This window comes from Mesoplodon mirus, assembly GCF_964341445.2.
Source record: "Mesoplodon mirus genome assembly, chromosome: 19".
Classification (NCBI taxonomy): domain Eukaryota; kingdom Metazoa; phylum Chordata; class Mammalia; order Artiodactyla; family Ziphiidae; genus Mesoplodon; species Mesoplodon mirus.
Genome location: NC_138995.1, coordinates 38,732,512 through 38,756,228, shown reverse-complemented (window position 1 = coordinate 38,756,228; position 23,717 = coordinate 38,732,512). Strand labels below are relative to the sequence as shown.

The 23,717-nt window shown below is 49.1% G+C and overlaps 1 protein-coding gene and 1 pseudogene across 22 annotated transcripts in view; one reads left to right on the top strand and one right to left on the bottom strand.

The window, feature by feature from the left end:
- LOC309794498 (zinc finger protein 541-like) overlaps positions 1 to 13,610 on the top strand; it is a 29,052-nt pseudogene extending 15,442 nt beyond the window's left edge. Inside the window, exons 7-15 of the transcript in view lie at positions 90 to 416; positions 5,976 to 6,039; positions 6,634 to 6,776; positions 7,182 to 7,285; positions 8,525 to 8,600; positions 9,159 to 9,247; positions 12,756 to 12,896; positions 13,080 to 13,261; positions 13,379 to 13,610. The product of the transcript in view is annotated as a zinc finger protein 541-like (transcript). The remainder of the gene's footprint in view (positions 1 to 89; positions 417 to 5,975; positions 6,040 to 6,633; positions 6,777 to 7,181; positions 7,286 to 8,524; positions 8,601 to 9,158; positions 9,248 to 12,755; positions 12,897 to 13,079; positions 13,262 to 13,378) is intronic.
- The window catches only part of LOC309794497 (BRD4-interacting chromatin-remodeling complex-associated protein-like), an 83,284-nt gene that overhangs the window by 10,940 nt on the left and 48,627 nt on the right, over positions 1 to 23,717 (bottom strand). For 2 of the 21 annotated variants that reach the window (XM_082606063.1, XM_082606062.1), the window contains 5 exons: positions 21,625 to 21,725; positions 19,514 to 19,559; positions 19,365 to 19,407; positions 17,295 to 17,363; positions 3,457 to 9,385 (listed from right to left, as the gene is read on the bottom strand). In XM_082606063.1, the coding sequence (XP_082462189.1) occupies positions 9,287 to 9,385; positions 17,295 to 17,363; positions 19,365 to 19,407; positions 19,514 to 19,554 (252 nt within the window). In that variant the 5' untranslated portion in view covers positions 19,555 to 19,559; positions 21,625 to 21,725 and the 3' untranslated portion in view covers positions 3,457 to 9,286. Of the gene's footprint in view, positions 1 to 3,456; positions 9,386 to 12,162; positions 12,794 to 12,893; positions 13,024 to 13,784; positions 15,062 to 17,294; positions 17,364 to 17,425; positions 19,408 to 19,513; positions 19,560 to 21,624; positions 21,726 to 21,813; positions 23,080 to 23,717 lie in introns of those variants that run through there. The other 19 variants (XR_014292097.1, XR_014292109.1, XR_014292098.1 and 16 more) reach the window with 18 other exon arrangements.

Genomic DNA, 23,717 nt, shown 5'->3' with positions numbered 1-23,717 from the left:
TTTCCCACTCTCAGGCCATCTTGAGGTCTGAGCTTTGGGGCCGGTGGCCTCAGGTGACCCCCGTGGTTCTGAAGTCTCTTCTTCTCCAGGGACAGGAGAAGGACGGGGAAGAGAGAGACTGCAAGGAGAGCAGCCAACACAAGAAGCGGATGAAGCTCCTCCGGCCCAAGGCACTGCTCATCCCTCCTCCGCCCTCCATGTCTGGGGAGCCGGGCCCGGGAGGATGCCGCCAGAGCTGCCTGCGCTCGCCCGTGTTCCTGATGGACCACCTCCTGAAGGGACTGTCCCAGTGACGTCCCTACACACCGCCCCCCGATGCTCAGCCCCATCCGGGAGGGCTCTGGGCTGTATTTCAACACTCTCTGTTCCACATTCTGCCCGGGCCCGTCCCGACAGGCTCATCAGCGCCATGCTTGGTGAGTGAGCTTGATCACCCCATGATGGGCCTGCGGGGGGCCAGACCCCCGCCCCCTGTAGAATTTGGTCCATCCATTCTCTCTGGCCTACGCCTGGGTCTGCTCTGGGGGTCCCGTTGCTGTTCAGAACTATCCCAGGACCATCTGGGACCAGCAGCCTTCTAGGTGCTTATAACTTTGTAGCCAGAAAGAAAATAGACGCCATTTAGCCTAACCACCCTTCTGCCTGCCCTTTCGAGTAATTGTTTAAACAGCTTTATTGAGGTATAATTCACATGCCATATGAATCACCCATTTAAAGTGTACAGTGATTTTTTAGTGTATTCTTAGGATTGGACACCCATCCCACAATCTAATTCTAGAGCATTTTCATCACCCCAGAAGATTATATCCACGAGCGGTGACACACAGGCCCTGTAGCCCCCAACTCCTCAGCCCTGGGCAACCACCAGTCTACCAACCTACTTTTTCTACGGGTCTCCCTATTCTGGACATTTCATGTAATTGGAATCATAAAATACGTGACATTCTGTGTCTAGTTTGTTCACTTAGAATAATGTTGTCAAGGTTCATGTTGTAGTATGCATCAGTGCTTCATTTCTTTCTATGGATGAATGATATTGAATTCTCTGGATAGACAACATTTTATTTATCCATTCATCAGTTGACGAGCATTTGGGTTGTTTGTGTCCTTTGGCTATTGCAAACAGTGCTGTTAAGAACATTTATGTGTAAGTTTTTGTTGGACATAAGTCCTCATTTCTCTTGGGTATATAACTCAGAGTGGAATTGCTGGGTCAAAGGGTAACTATGTCTAACCATTTAAGGAACTGCCAGACTGCTTTGCAAAATGGCCGGGTCATATTAAATTTCCACCAGCATTGTATGAAAGTTCTAGTTTCTCCACATCCTTGCTCACACTTCTTAGCTGTCTTTTTTATTACACCCATCCTAGTGGGTGTAAAGTGGTAGCTCATTGTGAGGTGTTTGTTTGTTTGTTTGTTTTGTGGTACGTGGGCCTCTCACTGTTTGTGGCCTCACCCGTTGTGGAGCACAGGCTCCGGATACTCAGGCTCAGCAGCCATGGCTCACGGGCCCAGCCGCTCCGCGGCATGTGGGATCTTCCCAGACCGGGGCACGAACCCATGTCCCCTGCATCGCCAGGCAGACTCTCAACCACTGCGCCACCAGGGAAGCCCTGTCTTGCTACCTTTGTGGAAAGTCAGTTGACCATAAATGATTTGAGATGTTTCTTCTTTTTTAATACAGATATTTTACAGCTATAGATTTCCTTCTGAACATTGCTTTAGCTACATTTTGTAAGTTTTAGTATGTTGTGTTTTTATATTCATTCACCTAAAGTATTTTCTAATTTATCATTCCACTTCTTATTTAATACACTGACTATTAAAGAGTGTGTTGCTTAATTTTCACATATTTGTGAATTTTCCAAATTGCTGCCTTTTATTGATTTGTACTCTAATTCTCTTTTGGTCAGAGTACATACTTTGTTTCTTTTTCAATTTAATTTATTTAATTAATTTATTTTTTTTTGGCTGTGCTGTGTGGTTTGCAGGATCTTAGTTCCCCCACCAGGGGTCGAACCCATGCCCCCTGCAGCGGAAGCGTGGAGTCCTAATGACTGGACCGCCAGGGAATTCCCTTAAATTTATTTTAAAATTTAAAATTTATTGAGGCATGTTATATGGGCTAGAATCCAGTCTGTCTTGAAGAATGTTCCATGTGAATTTGAGAAGAATGTATTCTACTGATGTTTGGTGGAATGCTGTATTTTGTCTGTTTTGTCTAGTTAGTTTCAATTTCCTTGTTGATCTTCTGCCTAGTTGCCCTATCCACTGTTGAAAGTATTGAAATCTCCAACTATTATTTTTTAATGGTTTATTTCATCCTTCAGTTCTGTCGTTTGTTGCTTGGTGTATTTTGGGGGTCTGTTTTTAGGTGTGTATATGTTTGTAATTGTCACATCCTCCTCACGGCTTGACCTTTTATCATTAGGATGTGATTGTGACATCATTTGTCATTATTACAATAATTTTATCATTATCTCTAGTAATATTTTTGGTTTTAAAGTCTAATGTGCCTGACATTCATATAGCCATTCCATTCTCTTTTTTGGTTGTTGTTTGCTTGGTCTGTATTTTTCTCTTCTTTTACTTTCAGCCTATTTGTGTCTTTGAAAATAAAGCATGTTACCTCTAGACACCATTAGGTGGATCATGTGTTTTTTATCCAGTCTTAGAAACTCTGCCTTTTGATTGGTTTGTTTAATCCCTTCTTGTTTAGTGTTATATTGATATGGTTGGATTTACATCTGCCATTTTGCTTTTTATTTTCTATACGTTACATGTCTTTTTCTCCCTCTGTTCCTCCTTTCCTGCTTTCTTTTGTATTAAGTGAGTATTTTCTAGTGTGACATTTTAATTCCATTAATTTTTCACTGTGTCTTAGTCATTTCTTAGTGGTTGCTCTAGGACTTAAAATATATGTCTTATCAGAATCTGTTAGGATGTGTAATAACTCATTAACAGTGAAATATAGAAACACTGCTCCTATCTAGCTCTCTTCCTTCTAACTCTTTTGCTATTACATGTGAGAGACCCAGTAATACCTTACTGGTCATGTTTATTGCTTTATATATTATTATTTTGTGTAAAAACACTGAGCGGATAAAGGAAAGCAAGCATGATTTATAGAGGTTGTTATATTAACCTTCTTACTGACCATTTCTGATCTCTTCATTTATTCTTGTGGATTTGAGTTACTGTCTGAGGTGATATTCCTTTACTCCAATGCAGCTGTGCTCCTTGTGCAGTTACTGTCACATATATTATATTTCTATATGTTAGAGGCCCACAATACATATTGTTTTATGCAGTTATTTTTAAGGCCATTAAAAAAAGAAAAGAAATATGTAATCATAGTGATTTTTATAGTTACCCATATTTACTAGCGCTTCGCTTTTTTTTTTGGTTTGGATTCAAGTTACCATCTGATGTCATTTGCTTTCAATCTGAAGGACTTTCTTTACTATTTATTTTTATTAGGGATATATAATTCACATACCATACAATTCATCCCTTTAAAGTATAGAATTCAATGGTTTTTAGTATATTCACAGAGCTGTGCAACCATCACTACCATCCGTTTTCAGAAATTTTCATCATCCCCAAAAGAAGCCCTGTACTTATTAGCAGTCCCTCCTTTCCATCCTCCCCGTCCCCAGCCATGGGTAACGACTAATCTACTTTGTCTCTATCGATGTGGCTATTCTGCATATTTCATATGAGTGGAATCATACAGTATGTGGTCCTTTATGAATGCCTTCTTTTAGTTAGCATGATGTTTTTAGGTTTCATCCAAGTTGCAGTATGTATCAGTACTTTGTTCCTTTTTGCGGGCTGAATAATATTTCACCTTTAATATTTCTTGTAAGACAGGTCTGCCAGCAACAGGTAGCCTCAGTTTTTATTTATCTGGGAGTGTCTTTATTTTACCTTCATTTTTGCAAGATAATTTGCTGAATATAAGATACTTGGTTAACACTTTTTTACTTTCAGTAATTTGAATATATTATCCCATTGCCTTGTAACCTACATCGTTTCTCTTAAAAAGTTAGCTGTTAATTTTACTGTAGTGCCCTTGTATGTAACAAATTGTTTTTCCCTTTTTGCTTTCAAGATCTTATCTTTATTTTTGCTTTCCACATTTTGCCTATGTTATGTCTGGATGTAGAGCTCTTTGTGTTGAATCTTTCTTGGAGTTTGTAGAGTTTGCTGGATATACATATTGTTTTTCATCAACGTTGGGAAATTTTCAGCCATTAATACTTTAAATATTCTGTCCCTTTCTCCCCTCTTTCTGGTACTCCCACTACATATATATTGTTGCATTTAATGACATCTCACATTTCTCTGAGGCTCTCTTCACTTTCCTATATTTTTTTCTCTCTGTTCTTCAGATTTCATAGTCTCCATTGTTCTATCTTCAGGTTTGCTGATCATTTCATCTGCCAGCTCAGATCTACTGTTGAGCCTTATTTTGGTTATTGTACTTTTTTAACCCCTGAACTATTTCCATTTGGTTCTTCTGTTTTTTGGCTGCATCGCACAGCATGCAGGATCTTACTTCCTCTACTAGGGATCACACCCATGCCCCCTGCAGTGGAAGCGTGGAGTCTTAACCACTGGACCGCCAGGGAAGTCCACATTTGTATCTTTTTAAAAAATAATTTCCATCTCTTGATGGCATTTTCTCTTTGATGAGAAATTTTTATTTTATCTTACTTTAATTCTTTAAGCATGGGAGCCAGGGGAAGAAGAAGCCCCCATCTCCTTGGCTGCACCTACCTGGGTAGAGCTTCCTTTACAAAGAGCTGGGGGCTAGGTGGGTAAGGGAGTGGGCCATGGCTCCAGTGCCACAGACTCTCACTGTTCTTCCCGAGATTTAGTAGATTTTCTTGAATGAGTATTTCTTAAAATGCTGTATGCCTTTAGGACAACTTGCAGACTTTAGCTTACTGTTCTTTTTTTTTTAATGATTTTTGTCAGTAAATCTGTTGTTTTGCCGAGTTCCTTACTCTACTTTTTCAGAAGTCTTATCCCACTTCCATGCAATCTTTTTATTTTATTGTGATGTGAACAGTTAATCTGTGATCTGCCCTTTTAACAAATATTTAAGTGTGCAATACAGTATTGTTGACTATAGGTACAATGTTATACAGCAGATTTCTAGAGCTTGATTAATTGAAACTTTATGCCCATTGATTAGTAACCTCCCATTTCCCACTGCCCCAACCCCTGGTAACCCCTATTCCACTCTTTGATTCTATCAATATGAATTCAACTACTTTAGATACGTTATATAAGTGGAGTCATGCAGTATTTCTCTTTCTGTGACTGGCTTATGTCACTTAGTATAATGTCCTCAATGGTCATCCATGTTGCATATTGCAGAATTTCTTTTTAAGGCTAAATGGTATTTCATTGTATGTTTATGTCACATTACCTTTATGTGCTCATCTGTCAGTGGACATTTAGGTTGTTTCCACATCTTGGCTATTATGAATGGTGCTGGAGTGAACATGGGAGTTCAGATATCTTTTTGAGGTCTTGACTGCAGTTCTTTTGGATGAATACCCAGAAGTGGGTTTGCTGCATGATATGGTAGTCCTACTTTTAATTTTTGAGGAAACTCCATACCATGCAATCTTTTTTTTCCAATTTTCACTTTTATATTGGATTAGAGTTGATTTACAATGTGTTAGTTTCAGGTATACAGCAAAGTGATTTTGTTATACATAATCACATATCTATTGTTTTTTAGATTCTTTTTCCATATAGGTTATTACAGAGTATTGAGTATAGTTCCCTGTGCTATACAGTAGGTCCTTTTTGATTATCTATTTTATATACAGTAGTGTGTGTATACCATGCAATCTTGAAGAGCCTGCTTTTAGCTGCTCTGGAAAGGCAGGCAAAAAGGGCCTCATGGGTCAGTTGTAGCCAGTCTCCTTGAGCCTCTTCTTTGGGCGTTTTCCAGATCACATGGATGGCTCTTTTGGCATCAGTGTGGTGAAGGACAACAGCAAGATCAGCACTGAACCGTGAGTTGGAACAGACTTAGAACCTGAGGGTCCTTGCAATGTGGGGATGCTTTTACCCTCCTTGCATTCCAGTGTCGGTTTTTCCCAAGGGAGCCTTCATCACGGGAAAGTCAGGTCTAGACCCAGAACCTCTCTAGGAGAGAAGTGGTGGATTTCTCCAGGTGTTTCCCCAATATTCCTTCTGTCCAGACATACCATAGTTGGATGTCTGCAGACAGAATGCCCAGCACCCTGGGGTTCTAGATAGAATTGGTGATGGCGCAGTGAGATACTGTTTTGTAGCTTGGATGTTACCTTGGATACAGCAGAATGCCAGGTATCAGCACATACCTCCCCTGTCCTAGACCCCAAACGCCTGAAGCCAGAAATCTGGCGAAAAAGCAAATTGGAGGAAGGAAGGAAGTATCCCTCAAGAGGTCTCTGGAATACCAGAGCGTGTCTACTGGGCTGATGAGCACTCCCTGTGTCTGAGAGATGGCCAAAAGGTGGGTTCCACAGCCCTGGTGAGCAGGGCTCACCGCACATCTCTCTTGTATTTCCCATCTTGGTCACACACATATGCCTTTTATGTCCGTGTGTGTGGCCTCATTTCAGACACATCAACATAGGGAGCCAGTTTCAGGCTGAGATCCCAGAGCTCCAGGACAGATCACTGGCTGGAAGTGACGAGCATGTAGCTACTCTGGTCTGGAAGCCATGGGGAGATGTGATGACCAACCCGAAGACGCAGGATAGAGGTGGCTGAGACTTTGGGGCCAGGTTCCTGAGAGCCCTCCTCCATGTCCAAGGGGTTTCTCCTCCCAGTTCTCACCTTGACCAAGAAGCAGTGATCCCCAGGCGGGGGTGGGGTGGGCAGAGCTGGCCTTCAGCGCAGGACTGCTTTGCTGTGCTGCAGTCCCTTGCCCCACCTCTCCTCTCACCCAGTAGCTGGCCAGGCCATCCAGAGCAGGTGCCAGGAGCAGGGTTTCTGCCCATCCTCCTTGTCCCTCCCTTCCCTCAGCCTGCTTGTAACAGAGAGGTGAGGGAGATGGTGACAGGAGCCCCCCACCCCATCTGTGCTGTTGGGGAGGTTTCCTCTCTGGCACTTGCTGACCCTCTGTGTCTCCTCTCCTTCTCGCTGCCGGGCTGCCTGCTGGAAACAGTGACCGAACTCTGCAACCTGGCCTGCTCCAACGTGATGCCGGGCGGGGGCACCAACCTGGAGCTCGCTCTGCACTGCCTGCATGAAGCCCAGGGCAACATCCAGGTGCGGTGCAGGCGAGGGGGGTGCTCAGAGGAGCTGTGGGAAGCTCCCTGCTCTCTTAGGGCCAGGGGCTCTAGGCGCAAGACACGTGCCTTCTACCTGGGGCTTTGCAGCTCACGAGAACCAAAGGCTGGCCACCCACCCTTCTCCCTGGTCGCTTTGGGACTGGTGGTGTCCTTTTGAACGTAGGGGAAATGCACACATACGGGCTCAATCAGTTATTTCTCTGGGGTGACAGCAGAGCACCAGGGTTCCTCCAGCGTTACCTCATCTCAGCGCAGCACTGGGGAGGCGGTGCCTAGCAGAACCAACTCAGGGCCTGCATTAATCTGGTTTATTTACTGAACATTGACTTTTGGATTAAAAATGGTGTATGCAAACCTCTGATGCAACAGAAATGCCTCTGCCTCCTCCAAGGACCCTCCTCACAACCCTGAAGTTTAGACAATGAAGAAGTCCAACTGTGTGTAGTGGGAGAGGAAGTCACGTCACCCGAGTTGGAGACCCAAGAGTCAGGGCTACATGGTGCTTTTTCTCAAGCTGAGAGGCAGTGGCTGGCACGTGGTGGGTGCTCAGCAGAGTAATCAGCACACGTTTACTGGGTCCTCCTGATACCTGGTGATGTCATGGTATCAGGCTGGGGCCAGCTCAGGGGCCCATTCTTGGTTTAATGCTCTGCTGCCACCATCTTGAAATTCTTAATAGTTTCTGAGCACAGGGCCCCGTGTTTCCATTTTGCGCGGGGTCCTGCAAACTGCATAGCGAGTCCTGACCGGGGTTACGCTGTTGAGCAAGACAAATGCCCCCTCTTTGCAGGGCTTACATTTTAGGAGAGTGAGCACATGAAATACATTTTTTAAAAGTGATAGATAATGATGAGTGCTATGAGGACCATAACATGGGGTAGGGCGGGGGCAGTGCCGCTCCAAATGCTGCTCCCTGAAGAAATAAGGAGCTTGTGCCAGAATAAGTCCACACACTGTTTCGTCATCAAGTAAATCTTGCTATGAAAAAGGTAACGTCAGCTGCACTCAACAGTCCGCTTAGTGCTGTAGGCAATGTGTCCCAAGTGGTTCACAGCTGGTGGCCAGTCCACAGACCGACCACACTTTGAGTCGCCCTGGGGTAGGGGTGGCTTTAGGGAGGGCTGCACATATTTTCTGAATGGATGAAAGAATGAAGGTGGGCCTCTACCTCACCTTCCCTCCCTCAGAGAGTTGCCCACCACTCCTCTCGTTCCAGGTTGCCCTGGAGACCCTGTTACTGAGAGGACCCCAGAAGCCACGGACTCACCCTCTCGCCAACTATCACTACACAGGTAACAAGCGTGGCTGCCCGCGTGGTTTTGGCCTGGCTGAGGCCCCTGCGAGCCAGTCACTTTCCATGGCAAGCTCTGCACGTGCCTCCCGGAGTTCTCTTGGGGCCTACACCTGCCCTCCCAGAAGGGCCCGTCCTCTCTGGGGGACTCAGTGGGTGCTGTTCTCTAGTTGGATCCAACCTTCCCCTTTCCACTGGTTCCCTCGTGGGCTCTTCCTGGCCAGAAGGGGGGTGCCAGGTTGGGGTGGGCTCAGGTTTCCCAGTTGAGCACTCCAGCCTTGGAGTCAGGCAACCAGGGGCCCACGGCTGCCCTTGGCAAGTCTCTTAACCAGAGGAAGCCTCAAGTTGCTGCACCTGTCAAGTGGGGATGGTAATAGCCCCTACCTGCTAAGGTTTTTGTGAGGATTGTGTGAGATAAAGCAAGTAAGGGGCTTAGCAGAAATCTTGGCATATAAGTGGCGCTCAGTGGCCTGAAAAAGGAGGGGAGTCTGCACTTCAGCCGTGGCTGTGGTCCCAGAAGGAGAAACAGCCTTCCTCCTCTTGGCTGTTTCTCCAATAGGTTCGGACATCTGGACCTCCATGGAGAAGAGGCTCTTTAAGAAGGCGTTCTGTGCCTACAAGAAGGACTTCTACTTGATACACAAGATGGTAAGGCGAACATGGCAGGCTGGTGTAGACAAGGCTCCTTCACACGGCCGAGGCGCTAGAACTGCAGGGCCTGTCAGGGGCGATACTCTGCTCATGCTGTGAACAGTTGACAACTGAAATGCCATTGCTTGGAACAACCTGAAACGGTACAGAAATGAATCCCATGTTCCAAATAAAGCCCTCCAGACCCCTCCCCACAATCCTACTTCTGATTGATAACCTGACAGGTATTTACTGCCCATACGGATTTTACACACCTATATGCACTTTCTCAAAAAAGGATGACATCATATACTTAATATCCTGCTGATTAATTTGCTTTTTTTTAACTTGATGTACGCAAAATTGCACATAATCGAAGTGTAAGATTTAATGTTTTTGACATAGTTATACACTTGTAAGACCACCACCATGATCAAGATAATGAGAGTATCCTTCACCCCCAAAAGTTCCCTCCTGCCCCTTTGCAACCCTTCCTTCCTGCCACCCGGGTCCCTAGTCAACTCTTGTCTACTTTCTGTCACTCTAAATGAGTTTGCATTTTCTAGAGGTTTATATAAATGGAATAATCATACAGCATGTGATCTGCTTTGTCTGGCTTCTTACACTCAACCTAATGATTTTGAGATTCATCCATGTTGTCATGTGTACCCATAGTTCATCCCTTTACTGTTGAGGAGTATACCACTGTGTGGACGGACCACCGTTCATTTAATCATCCACCTGTTGGTGGTTTCCCGTTACTGATGACTACAGATAAAGCTGCTCTGCACATTTACATACAAGTCTTTGTACGGACATGTACTGGGGTTTTTTTTTTGTTTTTTTTTTTTTGCGGACACGGGGTTGGGATTATAAATACCTAGGAGGGGAATGAGGGTAACTTATAGTAGATGTATGTTTAACTTTTTAAGAAACTGCCAAACTGTTTTCCAAAGTGGCTCTACCACTTCCCATTCCCACCAGCAGGTTATGAAAGGTCCAGTTGCTCCACACCCTCGTCGACACGTGGTATGCTAAGTCTCTTTAATTTTAGCCATTCTAATGAGTGTACAGTAGCATCTGACTCCATTTTCCTAATGACTAATGATGCTGAGCATCTTTGTGTTTTTTTGCTCTATGTGCACCTTCTCTGGTGAGCTGTCTGTTCATATCTTTTGCCTCTGTTTTATTGGAGTGTCTGTGTTTTTATTGAGCTGTAGGAGTTCTTATTTTGTTCTGAACACCAGTCCTTTATCCAGATATATGCTTTGGAAATATTTTCTCCCAATATGCCATTTGTCAGTCTTCTAACAGTGTCTTTTGAAGAAAAGTTTTAAATTTTGCTTAAGCATAACTTACTAGTTTCTCTTTTATAGACTGTGCTTTTCGTGTTGTATCTAAGAAATCTTTGCCTAACCCAAAGTCACAAAGATTTCCCCCTATGTTTTCTTCTGGAGGTTTTACAGTTTTAGGTTTTATTTCTAGATTTATGATCCATTGTAAGTTTATTTTTGTATGGGGTGCGAGGTGAGTTCATTTTTGCATATGGATATTTATTCCAATACCTTTTGTTGGAAAGACCATACTTTCTCCACTCAGTTGCTTTTGTACCTTTGTTAAGTATCAGTTGGCCATATATATATGCATCTACTTCTGGACCCTGTATTCTGTTCCATTGATCTGTTTGTCTTTTATTAAGCTATTCCCATACTGTCTTTATTACTGTAGCTTTATTCTAAGTCTTGAAATTAGAAAATGTTAGTCCTTCAACTTTGTTATTCTTTTTCAAAGTTATTTTTTGTATTCTACATCCTTTTTAATTCCCTATGAATTTTAGAAATAACTTGTCAATTTCAAAATAAAAATTCCTGCTAGAAACTTGATTGGTACTGTTTTTGACTCTCTACGTCAACTGGGGAGAGTTGTTACCTTAACAATATTGAGTCTTCTGACTCGTGAACAGGGTATATCTCTCTATTTCAATCTTTAATTTTTCAGCAATGTTTTGAAGTTTTTAGTGTACAGTTGTTGCATACTTTTTGTCAGATTTATTCCTAAGAGCTTGTTTTTTTTGTTTTGTTTTTTCTTTTTGCGGTATGCGGGCCTCTCACCATTGTGGCCTCTCCCGCCGCGGAGCACAGGCTCCGGACGCGCAGGCCCAGCGGCCATGGCTCACGGGCCCCACCGCTCCATGGCACGTGGGATCCCTCCAGGACCATTGCACGAACTCGTGTCCCTTGCATCGGCAGGCGGACTCTCAACCACTGCGCCACCAGGGAAGCCCAGTACTTGTGTTTTTTATGATGTTATAGAGTTCTTTTTTATTTCAGTTTCCAATGGTTTGTTGCTACTATGTATAGAAATAAAATTGATTTTTATATTGATCTTGTGTTCTGAAATGTTGCCAAACTAACTTACTAGTTTTGGTAACTTTTTTGTGGATTCCACTGAATTTTCTACATAGACAGTCATATCATCTGTAAATAAAGACACTTTTCTTTCTTCCTTTCCAACCTGGATGCCTTTACTTTTTTTCTTGCCTTTTTGCACTCTAGAACCACCAGTACAGTATTGAGTAGAAGTGGTGAGAGTGGAAATCCTTGTGTTGTTCATGATATTTGAGGGGAAACCACTCCACCGTTAGCTGTAGGGATTTTGTAGGTATCATTTATCAGGTTGAAGAGATCCTTCTATTCCTATTGTGCTGAGAGTTTCCATCAGGAATGGACATTGGATTGTATCAAATGCTTTTTCTGCACCTATCAAGATGCTCATATGATTTTTCCTTTTTAAGTTTAATATGACGAATTACATTGATTTTAGATTGTTAAACCAACCTCACGTTTCTGGGATGAGCTCCACTTAGTCATGGTATATTGTCCTTTATATATATATATATATATATATATATATATACATATATATATTGTTGGATTCTGTTCGTTAAAGTTTTGTTTAAAAATTTTCATCTATGTTCATGAGGGACATTGGTCTGTAGCCTTCTTTCCTTGTAATATCTTTGTCTGGCTTTGGTATCAGAGAAATGTTGAACTTACGGACTGAGTTGGGAAGTATTCCTTCCTCTTCAGTTTTTTGGAGGGCTCTGCCTAGCTGTCGCATAAGGCTATGAGGTATCCAACACGTAAGGACACTCTGGTTTAATTAGTCCCAGTCGGTAGTCATGTGGCTCCACATGTCGTCACAGTGAGCGTCCTCGTGTGTACCTTTGTGTGCGTTTTCCTGGAGAGAAGCCTTCTTGGGCCAGCCTTGTTGCTCAGAGCGTGCAGAGCTTAGATGGTGTTGACTCTGGTGGCTTCTCTCTGAACTCCTTCATCCCCAGGAGGACTTTGTGATTCTCTGTCTCCCGTAGCAGTGGAGCACAGCAAGCCGTAGGGGAGACACGTTTCAGGAGGGCTTTCAAAAAGTGGCAGCTGGCCCCATGGGGAGGGGATTTAGGGCGTCAAGGCCATTCTCACTGCTACTCCTGAGGCACTGTCCTTAGTCGGCTTCTGTCTTCCTCCACTAGGTCCAGACAAAAACAGTAGCCCAGTGTGTCGAGTTCTACTACACGCAGAAGAAAATGATCAAGTTTGACTGCGGCCGAGCCCCAGTGCCGGAAAAGAGGGTCAAGAGAGAGCTGGGTGAAGCAGACAGGACAGAAGCGAAGGTAGAGGGTCTCGGGATAGGGCTTCAGGAGTTCAGCACGGATCTGGATGCCCGGTGCCCATCCAAGCTGGGTGGCGGTGGGGGGGTGCACCCCGCGACGTCTGGACGCTCTGGACACCTGCTTCTCTCTTAGAAGGGCGGCGGGGCGGTCAGCACCCTTTCATCACCTCTGCCCCCTGTGCAGGTCACTCGTAGCCCTCGGAGGAAACCCAGCCACCGCCCAACCCCCGAATTACAGAGGACCACTGAGAGTTACAGGAGGGAGTCCATCCCCAACTCCAGCCCAAACACCGGCTCGAAGCGGACCCCTGAGCTGCCGGGGAGCAGCAAGGGCCAGGGCTTCTTTCCCTGCCAGAAGTGTGAGAGGTACCGCCCTTTCCCTAGATGCTCCCACACCGCCTGCCCTCAGCCCTCTGGGGTGCCCCCCTCAGGGCTACCCGCCTCCCCCTGCTCTGACCCCTGTGTCCTCTGGTGCCTCCTCAGGGTGTTTGGCAAGATCAAGGGTCGGAATGCCCACATGAAGTGGCACCGGCTTCAGGACCACGTGGATCCCACCGCCAGGGCAAGGGGGCCCGTGGAGCCCTTCCAACTGTAGGAGGAGGAGGGCGAGCTAGGGGCTGGCATCGGCCCTCTGCATGGGCAGCTAGTTGGGATGGGCACCTCCAGCCCTGTTGCGTCTCCTTTGTTGTTTCTGTACGTTTTCCCTTGTATATAGTATTAAATTTGTTTCTTAAGAAGCTGTCTTCTGGCTTCCCTGCCTGTTGATCCAGCGAAGGCTTTTGAGCCCCTGCTGCTCCCAGAAGCCACAGTGACTGAGTCCCTGCCCTGGAGGACCCTCATACATTAATGCAGCCAGCATTTATCAAGCACCTGCTGTAGCTGTGCCAGACAATGCCCAGTCCACGTGATGGGGACATAGTGATGGAGGGACAGGCCCCTCCCCTCACAGAGCTTACATTTTAGGAGCGGGAAGGTAGGAGTGATAAAGCAGCAAAAAGGTGAGTTTAGATATCTATAGTGCATATGCTTTGGGCCGTAATAACAGAGGAGTCAGCGTAGGTTTAAGCTCTCAGGACACGTGGTGGTGCCAGTGGCTCCACGGTGAAGTCCAGGCCTGCCAGCAGTGGCCAGCGTCTGCAAGTCGGCTGCAGCAGCAGCAGCAAGAATCCCCTCTTGTACGCGGAGCACCCAAACCTTCGGAGGGTGCAGGGCAGAGAGCAGCTCCCTCCCTTCCTTGTTCCCCTTTTTAAAAGTGAGGAAAGCTTGTAGCAGCGCCCAACGGAACGCCCCTCACGTCTCCTCGGCCAGAACTGTAGCCCGTGCTCTTTCTAAACTGATCCGTGGCAGTGGAAAGGGAAGTGGCCACCGTTATCCCGGACCCTCAAGATTTGTCTCCAGGGCAAAAGCGTAAGTTGTGTTCCCCCCTGGTTCTCCCCAGTTCCAGGACTGGGGAGAACTGTTCCCTCAAATTTGTTGTCACCCGATCCAAACTGGAATCCCATTTGCCAGGAAAAGAAGAGGAAGCAGAAACAGCCACTGGGGAGTCAGACCTTGTGTCCACCACAAAGCGACATGAGGAAAGTACAGCAGGGGGCCAAGTCCGAGGGAGTGACAGGGAGTGGCAGACGCTGGCAGGTGGATGGCGCGGGGGTGGGAAGCCACACTGAGGAGGCTGCTGAGGCTGAGACCCACTTCCAGGCCACGGTGCGGCAAAGCACAGACTCTGCCACGGGAACCAGGGGAGGCTGTGCAAAGCTCTAGCTGCTGTGAGGGTGCCGTGGGCGGCAAGACGGGAATCCTGGAGAGTAGCTGGAAGGCTCTCAGCGGAGATGGTGGCCTGGGCTGGAGTAGCAGTGAAGAGGCCAGAAGCGCAAGGATTAGGGATCACGTTAGAAGTAGATTCAGACATGCTGACGGGTCACACATCACAGGGAGAGCTGGTAAGGAAAAGGACAGATCGAGGTTGGCAGGGCAGGTTGGGGTTTGAGCAACTGAGTAGATGCTGTTAACTGAGATGAGGAAGAGGGACACCTCAGAGGATTGATGGCTTAAAGGCGTGACTGTGTCTGTAACTGTGTGCTGCCTTCGGAGGGACTGGCTAGGGGAGCAGGGCAAACGCTGGTGTCAGGAGGCTTCACAGAAGGGCCAGGTTTCAGCTCAGTCCATCTGAAAAGACGGGGAGGGAGGAGGAGCAGAGGAGGAAGTTGAGTTGGAAGCGGTGCGGGCACTGTGGTTGGGGAAAGGACTCTGGCATCAGATGAACCAGAATCTACAGCCTGGCTCTTCTTCCTTCTTTGCCACCTTGGGCAAGTCATTTGCCCTGTTTGAGTCTCAGTTTTCTCATTCTGTAACTGGGATGGAAAATGCCTACCCACATATATCTGGTTGGTTTGTTTTTAATGCCCTTTAACTTTTTCTTGTTGTTGTTGTTTTGCTGTGTTGGGTCTTCGTTTCTGTGCGATTGCTTTCTTTAGTTGCGGCGAGCGGGGGCCACTCTTCATGGCGGTGCGCGGACCTCTCACCGTCACGGCCTCTCGTTGCGGAGCACAAGCTCCAGACGCGCAGGCTCAGTAGTTGTGGCTCACGGGCCTAGTTGCTCTGCGACATGTGGGATCTTCCCAGACCAGGGCCCTGCATCGGCAGGCAGACTCCCAACCACTGCACCACCAAGGAAGTCCCGAACCTGATGTTTCTTAAATGCTTTCCGGGATGGCAATCCAGGACACGAGTGTGTAATCTATACATGCATTTTAGAGCAAATATTCCACAAGTAATAATTATGCCAAGGGCATGGAAAACCCACTGATACTTGACCAGGCGATGGATCAAAACCTGTAGTTCGGGGGCTTCCCTGGTGGCACAGTGGTTAAGAATTGCCTGCCAATGCAGGGGACACGGGTTCGAGCCCTGGTCCGGGAAGATCCCACATGCCGCGGAGCAACTAAGCCCATGCGCCACTAGTGAGCCTGCGCTCTAGCGCCCGCAAGCCACAACTACTGAAGCCCGCACGCCTAGAGCCCATGCTCTGCAACAAGAGAAGCCACTGCAACCAGAAGCCCGCGCACTGCAACGAAGAGTAGCCCCCACTCGCCGCAACTAGAGAAAGCCCACGCACAGCAATGAAGACCCAGCGCAGCCAAAAATAAATAAATAAAATAAATAAAATTAAAAAAAAAATAACACCACCTGTTATTAATCCTAGTGGAGGGCTCAGAGCAGTACGTGGCTCTTGGCTGGCACGCGAGAAACATCATCTATCGTTGTTACCGTCATTATTACTGTCCATGTTGTCGTTAATAACAGCTCAGTGAGGTGGGCACTGCTCCCTCCTTGCCTCCCAGACCGGGGAAAGGGGTCACCCTGCTGCTGAGTGGAGGGCAGTGCCTGGCAGGATGGGGCTCCGGCTCAGCCCCCAACCAAGGACCAGGCAGTTCTGAGTTCCTAACCGCTAAATGGCCATAACCAAACCCGCCTCCTAGGACAGTCGTGACGTTCACTGACGTCACGTACAGGAGGTGCCGAGAACCTGACCAGGGACGTTATGGGCATTAAGAAGACGGCACGGGTAAGAATAATACACATTGTTACTCTTCCGTAAATGTAATAACATGAACATAATGTGTATTTGTTGGGTTCTGGATTTAGTCATTTATATTATGCCAGATAAATTATTTGGAATGTTACTGTGGTTGTTGTGAGGACTAAATGAAAATTACTGTAAAGGGCCTGGCATATGATAGGTATTTGGTAACTGATAGTTATGTTAATGAAGACGGAGGAGGGGGGAGTGGGAGGGAGAGAGAAGAGGGGGGAGGAGGAAAAAGGAGGGGGAGGGATGGGGAGCAAAGCGGGGAGGGGAGAGGCCACAGAAGAGGAAGAAGAGGGAGGGACGACTGGCACTGAGTAATGGGCCCGGCACACAGTAGGTGCTCAATAAAAGTCCACTGTGTTCCCCGCTCTGGGCTTTGCTCATCACCCCTGCCTTCATCTTCCAGGTGGAGACTGAGGTCCACAACAGTCGATCCCCTTCCCCCAGGTCACACACCCCACCCATGGCTGGGCCGGGACAGGACCCCCCAGCGCCCCCGCCCTGCCCACTGTGAACTCCAGAGCCAGCCTCTGCCTCTGTTCCAGCTCTGTAGCAGCTGCCCTCCAAGGCCAGGGACTCAGGACCACACCTCCTTCTCTGAGGGGCCGGAGGGCACAGCTGGGGGTCCAGCAGCTCCGGCCTCACCTCCACCCCACACTGCTCCTCAGTGACTGCCCCCTGCCCCCCTCCCGGCAAAGTGCCTCAGGGGACGAGTGCGACCCCTTCTCCCCTCCCCCACTGGCTGCCACCACAGGCGACTTGGGTGATGCCTGGAGCCCACGGCCTTCCCCGAGCCCCCGGGCCACTTACCCCAGGACCTTCATAGAAGGCACTTCGACGGGCCTCCCCGGGATTATCCAGGAGCTCATCACTGTCAAGCTGCACCAAGACCCGCCCCCACCCAAGGTCAAAGGTCAGCTGGGCAGTGGGCCAGCCCACCTCTAGAACAAAAACCAATTGAGGGTTACATGGGACAAAAAGACAAAGACGAGGTGGGGGGGTTGCGGGGGGAGATTCGAGGGGTACAGGAAACTCCGCCTCCAGAAAAGTCGCCCCAAAGAAAGGGGCTTGGCTGCAAGATTAAAATGCGAGGCAACCCCAGCACTGAGTCCGAGCCTCTCCTGACATGCCTGCCTTGAACTCTAGAATCCTGCCTCCGTGGCTTTGCTCAAGCGTCTTTGGTAACACATCTGGCAGGGCCTGTCACATTTGTCACCTCCTCCCGACAACTGTCCGTCCCTTCCTACTAAGTCACTCCTTCCACTGCCCAGCCCAAGCACCCGGCACGCCCTGCCACCCGGGCGCCTAACGTGCGTGCTGTTCCCGTGTCTGGGAGCACAGGGACCTGTCTCGTTCCTGCAGACATAGGCAATGTCTACAACAGGCCCTAAGCGCCCAATGAATGGCTGTCCACAGCCAAGCCTCCCCAGTTTCTCTGTCCAGCTGATCTTTTTCCAGAACCCCAGACTGCTATATCCAATAGCCGCCCTTGGACTTCTGGCATCCACCTCGAACTCCCAGTCTCAGAGAACGGTACCACCACCCACTCAGCTGCTCAGGTCAAGTCCAGGAGGCATTCTGGATGCTCTTTCTTCCTCACCGTCTAAGCCACCAGCAAGTCTAGTGATCCTGCCTCCCAGACAGATCCCAGAGCCAGCGTCTGGTACCTCCTCCCGTGCCTGCCCTGGGGCCCAGGCCACCAACTTCTGCTCCGCACTCGCCTCCGCTCCACAGATTATTTGATACATCCCCTCTCAAGGAGCTGAGCTCCGTCCCCTCCCTGTGAGTGTGGGCGGGCTTAGTGACTCGCTTCTAGCAAATGCAGTATGACGGAAGTGACAGTGTGCGACTTTGGAGACTAGGTCATAAAAGGCACTGAGCTTCCTCCTGGCTCTCTCCCTTGGGTCACTTGCTCTGGGGGAACCAGCTGCCATGCTGTGAGGACACTCAAGCAATCCTAGGGGGAGGCCCACATGGTGAGGAGCTGAGGCCTCCAGCCAACTGCCACGGCAGTGAGTCACTGTGGAGGCACATCCTCCAGCCCCAGACAAGCCCTCAGATGACAGTGGCTCCAGGCAACATCCTGACTGCTACTCAGGGGAGACACTGAGCTAGACACCCAGATAAGCACTCCCCAGTTCCTGACCCTCAGAAACTGAGAGCTCTAACAAATGTTGTTTTAAGTCACTAAGTGATGGGATAACTTGTTATGCAGCTGTGGGTGACTGATACAGCTCCTCATGGCTCAACAGACATCCACTCTCCCCCACTTTGTTCCATTCTCTGGAGGGCAAACGGAATGTGGCATTCTCCTGCTTAATAACCCGTCAGAACTGCCTGTCACGTTCAGAATAAAGTCTGAACTCCTCGATCAAGTCCTCCAAGCCCTTCATGACCTGGTGATTTTTGTCCACTCCAGTCTTACCACCTTCTAGTTTCCCCTTCATTCCGGCCCCACTGGCCTTCTTTCTCAAACTTTCCAACCTTCCTACCTGTCCTTCCCCTGCCCAGAGCGCCGTGGGCACCTCCCTTTGATCCTTCAGCTTCACACCAGCTAGAGAAGAAGCCCCTGCTTCCGCCTCCCATTCATTTTCTTTTAAACCTCTTTTGTTGTGCAAGTGACATTATTATTTCTTATGCTGCTCTGCATGGTGCTTTCCACCATCACCTTTATTAGCTCTCGGTTGCTTTGTTTACCAAGGAAATGTGTATGGAGTGAGGGCAGGGATTTGCCATCTCTTTCACTCTCTGCCATAACCCTGGGGCCTGGCTCATGGAAGGCAAGGGGCAGATGTCTACTGAATCAGCGGGGAGTGTCTCTCAGCTCCCAATTCCACAGGCCCCTGCCCTGGGGATGCTTCTCCCTGCCCCAGCACTCACCTTCTCAGATCCATGTAAGAAGTCACTGAGGGCCTGAGGGTCACTGAAAGAGAGAAGGGGAGAGACATTTGAGGACATGAGGGACAGGGGAGGGGAGGGAGAGGGTGGGGGAGGGTGGGGTGGGGTGGGGTGGGGAGCCCATTACTCACCAAATCACGTCTAGTAAGCATCTCCCATCCTCATCATCCATCGCCACTGGACGGGGCGGGGCGGGAAGAGGGCAAGGGAGACAAGTTAGATGTCGGCAGCGTGCCAGGACCCTCCCTGCAAGGACCATTCCCTGGGGCCAAGACCCCTGGAGGGGTCAGGCTTTCTGTCCCCTTAAGTCTAGGGGCATGGGTAGGGGTGGGGCAGGTGCCCTCCGTACCAGAGCCTCCTGATCAGAGACAGACAGCTGCCTTTTCCTCCTCCCTCTCTCTCCCCAGCGTCTGATGACGATGGTGATGACATCAACCCAGACTGAGTCCTGATCACATGCAGGCCCCGTGCTAAGTGCTTCACACACATGTATCTCATTTAATCCCCACAGTATCCCTCGAGGTGGGTCCTGCCACCCCCGCTTTGCAGATGAGTAAAAGGAAGAGCTGAGACCATGGTTCTCTGTCTCCCAGCTAGCAGGTGGCAGAGCCAGCCCTGAACCCACAAGTCTGGCCCCAAGCCTGTGCTCCTGTCCTACACGTGACTGGGTGAAGGAGGGAGGGAGGGGAGGCGGCATGAAGGGGCCCAGGCTCTGGGTCCCCCTGGAAGACACATGCAGCGTGGTTCTCAAGGAAGGGAACAGAGAGGGAGAGGGGCCAGGAGGGCAGGCGCTCTGAGTCAGAGGAACCGCCAGAGCCGGGCCGAGCCTGTCAGAATGATGAGGATGAGGACGGCTAACATTTGGCTCCTGCTTACCATGTGCCAGGCACTGTCCCAAGCGTTTCACAAATGTTAGCTTGTTCAGCCCCCATGGGAAAGGGATGCCGTGTGCCCCAGTTTACAAGTGAGAAAACAAGTTCTCTGTTTGCCCATCCACCCCCGCGCCAACCACCACTGCTCCAGACATCCTACCAAGCTTCCACGCACCCATCTTTACAAACTTCCACCCAACCGCCCATCTTTCTTGTCTTCCAAACACACAAACTGACCCGTCCTTCCATCCGCTCCTCCTTTTTACTGTTTTGGGCCGCACTGAGAGGCTTGCGGGATCTCAGTTCTCCGATCAGGGACTGAACCCGGGCCCGGGCAGGGAAAGCACTGAGTCCTAACCACTGGACCGCCAGGGAAGTCCCCATCCGCCTATCCTTCCATCAGCCCACGCATCCTTCCCTCCCAACCACGCAGACAGAACACGATGAGAAATCACACACAATCCCAGTCCAGGGCCATGGAGTTGTTACCCTCTCTTTTTCTTCTTGGTAGGGGGAGGGGGATGGTCCCGAACTCACTGAGGACATGGTGACTGTCGTGCCCCCCCCCCCAGCTGGGTCACCATCCCTAACCCTCAATAGCATTCTCTGAACTTCCTGATCACCACTACAGCCCCTATTACCCTCGACGGCTCTGTGACGTAAAGAATCTCAGGGAGGGAACCCATATGGTTATTTCAGGGGCTCCTCTGGACAGTACCCTGGAGAGTCTGATGAAAACAAAGGACCCTCTTGCCAGAAACATGCATGTGGGCCAGAAATGTTACACGTTCTTTCCCAGGGGAAGTGTGTCATGGGACACACACACACACACACGTATGCACACACGTACACACTTCACGGGCCCTGGGTTAACAAGCCCAGTCTAGAACAGAAACACATGGCTCCGGAGCCTCACACACCCATCACGCTCGCCTCTAGAGCTGGCCCTGGGGACTGTCCCCAGAGAGGCCCTTCCAAGGCTCTTGCTGCATCCGTGCGGCAAGATAACACACTCTCTCTGGCTTCATATCTCCGCCCACACCCACTGTCTTCCCATGTCACCAGCTCTGTGGCCTACGAGCCCCTGCCCTTCCCAACCAGCCTAAGGTGGGCAAGGCCTGGCCAGGGAATGACAAGGCAGGATCTGCAGAGAATCTGGAGAAGACGGAAAGGGGGGAGGGAGATCCTGCCTGCAGATGGCATGGAGGTTGGGGGGGAATGGCCCGAATGACCCAGGGGGCCCAGGCTGGAGAGGGCGGGGCTGAAGGATGTGGCTGAGCCAGGCTCTTCCAAGAAGGAACGTCCCTTCCGGGGAGGTGGACGGGAGACCACGGCCCCTCCGGGAATGAGCGGGATGCTTGGCTGGTTACCTGCGCTACAAACGAATCATGAAGGGAAGGAGGGGGCGTCCACTCCAGCTCTACGCAGGGCCCCCAGCTGGGGATGTGGGGAGGGTCCTTTTGGGGGCCAGCTGTGGAGAGAGAATGAGAGAGAGGCTGTGAGTGAGACAGTCAGTGAAAGGGAGAAAGATGTAGCCAGAGAGACGAGAGGTCAAATACCAGTTTAAAACCACAGGAAAGGGGCTTCCCTGGTGGTGCAGTGGTTGAGAGTCCGCCTGCCGATGCAGGGCACGTGGGTTCGTGCCCCGGTCTGGGAAGATCCCACATGCCGTGGAACGGCTGGGCCCATGAACCATGGCCGCTGAGCCTGCACGTCCGGAGCCTGTGCTCTGCAAGGGGAGAGGCCACAACAGTGGGAGGCCCGCATACCGCAAAAAAAAAAACAACAAAACAAAAACCCACAGGAAACAACACTGTACATTATCACATATATATATGCAGACACACTGCACTATATCTACATACAGTGTGTGTACATATATATATATATATTCACACACACACACATCATGCAATAGTATATAACATTATATGATATAATCCATCAGCACTTCAATCTAGCAAACTACAGTCAGGTCTCATCATCTGAGGTGCTTATGTCCTATAAGGTCACCGTGAATTTGCGATTATGGCCGCTGAGCCGCAGCCCCTGGGGAAAGACAGGGTTAGCTTCCTGCCAGCCTCTGGTCCCATTCTCATCAACCCATCAATATATCCCCTTGGCTTATGTGTGTTTCTGTTTAAAGGCACCTTGTTTGGGACTTCCCTGGTGGCGCAGTGGTTGAGAGTCCGCCTGCCAATGCAGGGGACACGGGTTTGAGCCCTGGTCCGGGAAGATCCCGCATGCCGTGGAGCAACAGAGCCCGTGCGCTACAACTACTGAGCCTGCGCGCCTAGAGCCCGTGCTCCGCAACAGGAGAAGCCACCGCAATGAGAAGCCCGCGCACCACGAGAGTAGCCCCTGCTCGTCGCAACTAGAGAAATCCCACGCACAGCAACGAAGACCCAACTCAGCCATAAATAATAAATAAATAAATAAATTTATTTTAAAAATAATTTAAAAAAACAATAAAGACACCCTGTTTAACATAAACGGTTGATTCGCTCACACCGAGCTCAAGGCCCACAGCGCTGTAACTCATGCCTGAGGGCAGGTCACCTCACACGCGCGATCTCTCCAGAGCACATCGCAGCCTTCCTGTGCTTATGGACAGTGGGCGGCCCTTCAGCCCTACACGGGAGGGGCCGGGTTTAACAGCAAAACCACCCACAAAAAGCACAAAAGTGCAAAACAACAGGGCGCTAAAGAGGATGCTTCTTTATAGCTCTCGAGCTGAACAGAGAGGCAGAGGGTCGCCGCGTTCAACCTCAGCTGGTAGCACGTGCATCGGGAGACTCAAGATAGACTCACGGCTCTGCACACGTCTGCAAGTGACCAGGAAAGCGCCGTGAGTACTGATTTGGGGGTTAACAATGTTAGCAAACAGGCGGATTCACAAATATGGAATCCACGAATAACAAGGATTGACCTGATGACAGTAATGATGGTGGCTGTGATGACGATGATGATGGCTGCTGGTTTGAAGTACTCTGCACGTATCAGCCTGTTCACCGTCTTTGAATCCCTATGAAGCAGGTGCTTTTCGCAGCCCCATTCCACAGATGAGGAAGGCGAGGCTCAGAACGGTGAGCCATACGCCCTATATCCCTCCAGTGGTCAGTGGTCAGGCTGGGGTCTGAGCCAAGGTCGGCTGACTCCAGAGTCCCCGCCCTTAACCACTATCCCACAGACGGTCCTCTCGTCATATTGTTTCTCTTTTAAATGTGAAGCCAACACGCCACAGGGTCAAGATAAGACGAAGCTGGGTGACAGCCTTTGTTAGCATTTTGTGAATGCCTGGGATAGCTCAGATCCAAAAAAGCGATAAAGCGAGCAGATGGAAGAGAGAGCAGGAACGAGAGCTGCTTCTCCTTTTTATGGAGAGCCCCAGGCCCTGGAAAGAGCTAGAAAGCATCTGTCACAAGACCCTGGAACACGGGATCCTGGCCCATCTAGATTCCAG